This window comes from Salmo trutta, chromosome 37 (assembly GCF_901001165.1).
Source record: "Salmo trutta chromosome 37, fSalTru1.1, whole genome shotgun sequence".
Taxonomy (NCBI): Eukaryota; Metazoa; Chordata; class Actinopteri; order Salmoniformes; family Salmonidae; genus Salmo; species Salmo trutta.
Genome location: NC_042993.1, coordinates 8,775,196 through 8,782,812, shown reverse-complemented (window position 1 = coordinate 8,782,812; position 7,617 = coordinate 8,775,196). Strand labels below are relative to the sequence as shown.

At 41.4% G+C, this 7,617-nt stretch overlaps 1 protein-coding gene and 1 long non-coding RNA gene across 2 annotated transcripts; both read left to right on the top strand.

Annotated features, from left to right (window-relative positions):
• On the top strand, nucleotides 1-5,617 carry LOC115176797 (interleukin-11). The gene is made up of 5 exons (XM_029737107.1): nucleotides 1-447; nucleotides 1,271-1,437; nucleotides 4,029-4,121; nucleotides 4,240-4,401; nucleotides 4,689-5,617. Exons 1-5 carry the CDS (start codon nucleotides 441-443, stop codon nucleotides 4,872-4,874), a joined length of 615 nt encoding a protein of 204 aa, XP_029592967.1. The 5' UTR covers nucleotides 1-440; the 3' UTR covers nucleotides 4,875-5,617.
• Nucleotides 5,618-6,798: 1,181 nt separating this feature from the next.
• LOC115176799 (uncharacterized) lies at nucleotides 6,799-7,514 on the top strand. The gene is made up of 2 exons (XR_003872284.1): nucleotides 6,799-6,938; nucleotides 7,407-7,514. It is a non-coding gene; the product is annotated as an uncharacterized LOC115176799 (long non-coding RNA).
• The last annotated feature ends 103 nt before the right edge of the window (nucleotides 7,515-7,617 follow it).

Genomic DNA, 7,617 nt, shown 5'->3' with positions numbered 1-7,617 from the left:
TTTATAAAAGGACGTTTAAAACAAGCCTAAACATTTCACTGCGCGAAAATTTGACTTACACACACTCGCGTCCCTCTCTCTGCACTCATCCGTCTATCCCTCCCTAACCATTTGTCTGAGTGTCTGTCTATCGTTACTATCAGTTCATTACTTAAACTGATCTCAAACTTTACTGAACAAAAAGTTTGGAGGCATTGTATTTTATTTCTTTATTGGATAGTTCGCCCTCATTCCTCTACTTTTTCATTCATTCATTCATTCTCTCGTTCTTTTCCTTTTCTGCAATCTCTTGCCTCCACTCTTTTCGCGGAGTGTGAAAGCGAGAAGAAACTGGAACACGTGACAATTTCCGGAGTTCGATTTATTTATACATTTTCTTTTCTTGTTTTTTTTTACTATTTATTGTAAGTCGTGCATTTATTTATTGTACACGAACAAATATGAAATGTAAGTGCCTGATTATTATTTCAATTGTTTCTTAATTTTCTTTTTTTATTATCATCCTTTCTCTCTAACTTGTCTTGTTTAGTTAAGCCTATGTCTAATATGTTGGCATAATAATATGCTGACACGATTCTGAGGGTTTGATCATTGATTGGGCTATTCCATATTCAAATGCAATTACTGAGCATGCAAATGTTACTTCATTGCAGCCAAGCATTGCCATGTTCAGTGACCACTGAGTGATCCATTTGTTTCAAGAAGCCTAGACAGCGACGTCTTATACCAGCAGGTGGTTAAAGTTGGAACAAGGAGTGATGCTCTCCTGAGTCCTGGCTTGTGCTTCTCCTGCTTCTCCTGTAATTACACGGGCATTTATCATTTCAGCAGCAATTGGGACTTTCTTTACCTTGTATTTGAACTTGAAAGAGAAGGAATGAATGAGCTTACTGTTACAGAACTGTCTTGGTTTAGGCTATTTAATGTATGTCATCCAACAACTGATGTATACTATTGCAGGTGTGACAATTGGAGGCGTTCATGAAAGTCGATAACTGTGAAGGTGTTGTTATTGTTAACGATATTATGAGTCATAGGATTGAATGATTTCGATAGATTTTCATTTAACCTGTGAAAACATGACACTGCTGGCTTTGTGCAACTCTGAAGGATTCCACTGCCAAGTCTGGGTTTATGTTTACATTATGGTGCAATATCTCTGGAGAGTTGACCGCCGTACCCCGAGGTCATTATCATTATATCGACATGACAGCACTTCTCCGCGGTCATATAAACATAATAATTGCTTCCGTTTCCTCCCACCCTGCAGTGCTTGTCGACTCCTCCTCCTCTCTGCTGCTCTCGCTGCTATTGGCCCAGCTTCCTTTATTTACGTCTGCCGTCCCCGCCCCCTACCGGCGGCCGAACGTCGTGCACGAACTGGATAGATTGGCCAATCAAACGAAGAATCTGAGGCAGATCACAGCAGATTTATTGGTGAGTGGAATGTTACTGCACTCACTTCTGATGTCACGATGGGGAGATTGCTATGCTGATCTGGGTACTGTATTGATTGTGTGGTGGTGATCATGCCATGACCTGAGGCACATGAAGAGAGACTGGCTGAAGTTGTTGTCCAATAGCTCACCTTTATGACCCCTTAATGACTACTATAGTGCCATAGTGATTGCATAGAGCAGTCATAAGAAGCCATGCTCCTTCTGCTTCACTCTCCCTGACTGACGCAATACAACTCTGGACAGTTGAATTGGACAGTTGCCCTAGATGTTTTATTCTCCTGGCTACGTTAACCTGCTTGTGTTGTGTCAGCCAGTGTATTAAGAGTCCCTTAGCTGTGTGAGAAGGACAGTCAGGGCAAGCGTCAGTAGAGATTTCACTATGTGAGGTCAGCCTTAATCCAGACAGGACCAGCTAGAGGGCCGACTAACTTTGCCTCTAGACACTGATCTCAGGTCAGTTTAGTGTTAATGCTAAGGGTTATGATTGGGGGTAGGTACGCTGGTCCTAGATCTGTGCCTATGGACAACTTATACCTGGAGTAGAAAACACACACTCAAAGAGAATAGAAAGTAACTACCGGTAATAGTTATTTCTGGAACTGATTAACTCGGTTTATTAGCTGTGAGGAAATGGAAGGTGGATTGGCACCTGTTGCTTATCTGGTGCTGTTTCCTGAAGTTGTTCTAATCTAGATGCCCAAGTAAAAGCGGCTGGGGAGTTTGTATTGAAATGGAAATGATTGCTGTGTACGTTTGGCCTACAGATGTGCTGGAAGTGTCCTGTAAGCAATGTGTTTGAACAGGTGAACCAGAACATATCCTTATCTTTGGTTATTCATGACCACAAGAGATACTATTTTTATATGATGTAAATCAGAAACCACATTTGTTTAAGACACAAAACTGAAAATAGTTACACACTCTAGTCTCTGGCAGGAGGATTGTTCAATAAGTGTGTGTGTGTGTGCAGTATCTCTGTATGAGGACAGAGTGCTATAGCAATAGTGTTGTATGGGGGCCAGATGTGAGGAAGTAGCTTTATCAAAGAAGAGAACTCTGCACAGCAACAGCAATATGCTGCTTTGACAAAATGTTGTGTTCGTTTTTCAATGACGTGAAGCATTTCTTTTGGTTTCTTTTCTTCTTGTGCAGAGTTCCACTGAACAGGGGTCAAGGCTAGGGAAAAAATACAATTGGATTCAACGGAAAGTCCCCGCAAAAAAGCAATAAAACTGTGTGTGTGTGCATGTGTCTGTGTAATGTTTCTACATGTCTGTTGTGTGTTTTCGTGTGTGTGTCCATGTGTTGTGAGTGTCAGAGTGTGTGTGTATTGAGGGTGCTGTAAATAGTTGTGTAGGTGTGGTGTTTAGTGTTTGGTTTTCGGTCGCCACAGCAAGGTGACCTGATAAAAATCACAGAGATTTATCACATTCCAGTATTTGCATTCAGAAAGATTGTTGGGGGGGGGGGGGGGGGGGTGCAAGGTTCAGTCGAGTGAAGTCATGATGGAGAGAAAGAACGAGAAAGGGAGGATAAGAGAGAGAATTACAGGCTGAAACTGAGCAGATAAAGAGATCAGAGAGAGGTGTATGAGAAGTGGTCTGTCTGTCTGTCTGTCTGTCTGTCTGTGTAACAGGGTGTAAGAGAGAAGGTAGAGAGGAAAGCAGAAGGAGAAATAACCCTAAGAGGGGTGGGATTGGATTAATTCTGAAAGAAAGACAAAACATTAAGCCACAAACATTAATTTTACAAAATTAATTTGTAAAAGACAGAAGCAAGTGAGTGAGTGAGGGAGGGATGAGAGAGAGAGAGAGATGGGGAAACAACAATAATAGCAACAACAATAATAGCAAAACACGCTGGTAAAAGCAGAGGACAGACAACACAATAGCATGAGGAAGCATTAAGTGTACACAACTCATTGTGTACCACCATCCATCATGTTTTCCTAATGCTGTTATGTTTCTCCACTGATTGGTGCTCTGACGCACATGGCATCAGTCACTGTTGTGCTTCACGTCATCTACATTCTACTCATAAATCACTTCTTCACCTGTTAAAGGTCCACAGAGACACAGTTGCAGCCCCCCCCCCCCCCAGTCTGCTGTGATGTGGTCTGTCTCCCCCTAGTGGTGGCTGTGAGTAATGCAGACAGACTGAGGATTGTACACACATTACTACACAGCAATACCTCATCTCAGACTTTTTAATAGCTGCGACCCTGGAGTTTCCCTGCAGCTCTGTTGTCTATCCCACTCGGAGCTCTCTTAGTCACAGCATATGTTATTCTCCTCCTCTCCCAGTAGAAAACATCCTGTGGTTTCAGGTCACTTGCTCTTATTGTTGACGTTTTTGGGGTTACGATCTGGGTGAACTCTCGCTGACCCGACCACACTTTTCTCAGGGAAAGCTAGGGTCTCTAGTCCTGGCCAGACCAGACAGTCATCTGATCTAGGTGCTGCTGGAGTAATACTTTCCTTATGCTTACGTGACTGTTGTGAGGATGTGCAAATTTGTGAGGATGTAGTTGACTGATGTAGCATGTTGTTTTGTCCGTTTTTCTTACAGAAGGAACATGCGTTTGAGACAGACCCAGAACAGCATAGATTTAAGTCCCTGCCACTAATGAACAACAGGGCCAGTGACATCAACTCCCTTGAGGTAAATGTCTTTTACGTTGTGTGTGTCTGTCTTTCTGCCTTCCAGATGTGTTCTGTCATGTCCCAGACATTGATACTAAATCTCTCTCTTTCTTCACACTCCCCCTTCTCTCCTCCAGATGAGACCCACTCTCTCTCAGCTCCACGCGGACTTGAAGTCGTTTGAGCACCATTTTGCCTGGTTGAGCAGAGCATCAAGGAAACACCACCACCCTGCTCTCCCTAAACTGGGACAGATGATGTCACTCATCAAGTCTCTCACCAGCATGCTAGAGCATCAGGTAACTGCTCTGTTCAACACTAATACGGCTGATACAGTATGCAGCGTAGTACATTTATATCATTTGGATATTTTATACATTTTATCAGATCGTTCTACTGTTCTTACACTGTGTGATGATCTAATAAATGGTATAGCTCTGCAGTTCTTGCACTCAGTTTCAATCATTACATTACATTTAGGCCTGTTGCATCACATTCCTTGGATGGGAGGTACATTAGTCTAGCCTAGCACTTCAGACAGGAAATCTAAACCATCCCTCTCTCTCTCTCTCTGTTCTCCTCATAGATGATGAGAGTTGATGCTCAGCGTGTCTCTCCTCCCTCTCCCTCGATGCCGCCGCCACCCCCCTCTCAGTTTGATGTGTTACAGTCTTCCCAGGAGCTGCTGCTACAGTTCAGACTCTTCTGTGATTGGGCCCAACGAGTGTTCTCAGTGCTCAGTACAAAGTCCAAAATGTCTGCAGTACAATGATGATTCCTGAAGTGCTATAGTCTATAGGGATACACAGAATCCACACTGCAACCAATGGGGATCTACTAGCTTCAACCGGCACTACAAACAATGGTGATTCAAGATAACCACACTACAACCTTGCACTGTTGTCACTGAACCTCCATTCTCATTGTAGCCAATGAGGGAGCTCCATATTCAAACTACAGCCTATGAGGATCCACCATATTCACACTATTACAACCAGTAATGGTCTCCAATATTCATGAACCCGTCACTGCCACCCCATCCTCTCTCTTAAATACCTTGTTCCTGACTGTGTTATTTATGTATTTATTTATTTATGAAGTTATTTATTTGATGTCATTATTTATTTGATTTTGTAACATATCATTTTTACTTACTTTATTGTTGTGAATTTAATTTCTTGTAGCTTGTCAATACTCCCATTTTGTTCTCTCTCTCCCCCTTCATCCCACCTCCCAAACTAAACAAGGAGACCACACAGTAGCACTTCCTGACTTCTTACAGTCTCTAATGATATGGATTGTATTTTCAACTATTTAACCTGTCTCTCTTTACAAAGAGTAGCCTATTTCCGCCAGTAGATGTAGCAAACATACTTGGCTTGTAGCAAGCATATCTTGGGAGAGCGTACATGTATTTTTCTTACAGTGCTGTACTTTACCTTGTAGATTTAGGGTTACTCATAGAATCTTCTGAACATGTTAAATGTGCCACCTGTTTGGTTTTATAAACTGTTAAGAAAGAGATTGTTATGAACCATGCCTCAATCAGGACATCAACCGTTTTTCCATGGGTTTAGTTGCCATTTACAGTCACTGTGTCCCACATTGAAAAATAACAGGTGGTGTATCTAACGCTGCGGTTAAGGTTTATGAGTATGCCCTGTTGCTAAGCACTGATCTAGGACCTGATCTAATCTCTTTGCACAAATTTGTTAGGATTAGCCTTTTGAGTCAGCTGATCCTGAATCTGTGCCTTGGTACACATAATGTTTGAGTGTTTTAGTGACATAAATAAGAAATTAAAAAACACCCCAAGCCTTAAAATACTATGTATTGTGATATTGTGATACTACAGTTCTGCACAGTTGTACATACTTGTACAATAATGTAAATTGTTGTATACAATGCAATTGTCTATTATAGTTTTCTATGATATAAATGTAGAATACTCTGTCAATGCTATCCCTATCGTTTTGTCGCAATATCAATATTATTCTATTCTAGTATTTTGTGACAGTATTTACTATTTATTTAAGTTACTTTGGTGGAACTATTTATTTGCGCTGCAGAGGAGCAAGTCTCCTGTTGTTTTTGTACTTTTATACTGTTTCTATTCATATTTACCATTATCATTGCTATCATCCATGTTGAAATCATTGTAGTACCATGCCTGAACGCTGTGGAAAACCTTGTGCTTGGGGTCTCCAGCACACAGACTGACTGATTGGCCTAAATGTGAAATGTGTGCCTTGAAAAAAAATAAAAATTAATAAAGAACATGCACAATGAGATGGGCTTTTCATGTTACTTTGTCATATTTTCAATATTAGGTAGGCCTAGACATCATGCTCTTTCTTTTTCTTTCCCTCCCTTATTCACCATCCTCCTGTGTCTCGTCCATCATCACACACTACAGGGCCTTTCCTACATTCTACCAAAAACTGCATTAACCATCGGGCACTGCAGCAAGCACAGAGTTCATAAGCCTGTTTCCAATTAACCTATAATAAGATTTTTTATATTTGGGGTTAACATTCAAACAATGTGTGAATTCAAGTACTAAATCACAAATTAGTACATTATTATATATTTTTAAACAGATCTAGAGATAAGAGTTGACTGTTGAAACTCTTACCCAATGGCAGTGGTGCATTCGGGGCTAGACCCAGCCTATAGCGATCGTCGTTGTTGGGAGGCGGCAGCGGGTGGGTGACTGCTAGCTAGCTAGTTAGTTTGTGCTCAGGTTTATTGTTAAGGTTGTATGGAGTAGCACTGCGAGTCTCAATCCCTTTTCACAATATCAACAAAAGCATTAACCATGAGTTAATGATACTAGGTGAGTAATTAGTTGCAATATTACTAATGCACCATTCCTATCAAACATTATATAGCGAAGAATGCGCACGGACGAAGGCTTATAGATTCGCAGGCCAGTTGCAGAGGAGGCATTGAAGGCGGCATCTGTAACATTTTCTGCTTATAGTTTACATCATAGGGTAGGTAGCATTTGTGTTTTCTGCCTTTTAGCTTGGAGAAACCGAGCTTTTTCGCACACGCTCATCAGGAACAGACGCGTATAAACAGAAAGACGAGGAGGGAGGGGAGAAAGAAGAAGAAGAGGAGAAGGAGGGAGGGATGGGAGGAGGTGGGATTTAAAGGGATAGGCGAGTCAGTCTTTTGGCCGACTATTATTTGTAGATGTTTGAATAATTGTAGATAGAGATCAATAGTTAATGTTGCTTTGGTGTTAGTTCCTGGACCTTGTGTCATTGATCAATACTTTGTGTTTTATTTTATTTCACAGTCCTACTCTTAAGAAAGGAGACCACCCACTACATCAGCTCAGCTGTTGTTTCCACACACTGAGGAACAGAGCCACATCAGCTGAAGGAACCTTTCCACCAGCAATGAATGAAACCGGGAAAGAAGAGACACAGCTCCACCAACACTAATACACACACCTACATTAATACCAAACATACAACCTGTTATTCCCTAATCCTGTCTTGCCTCAA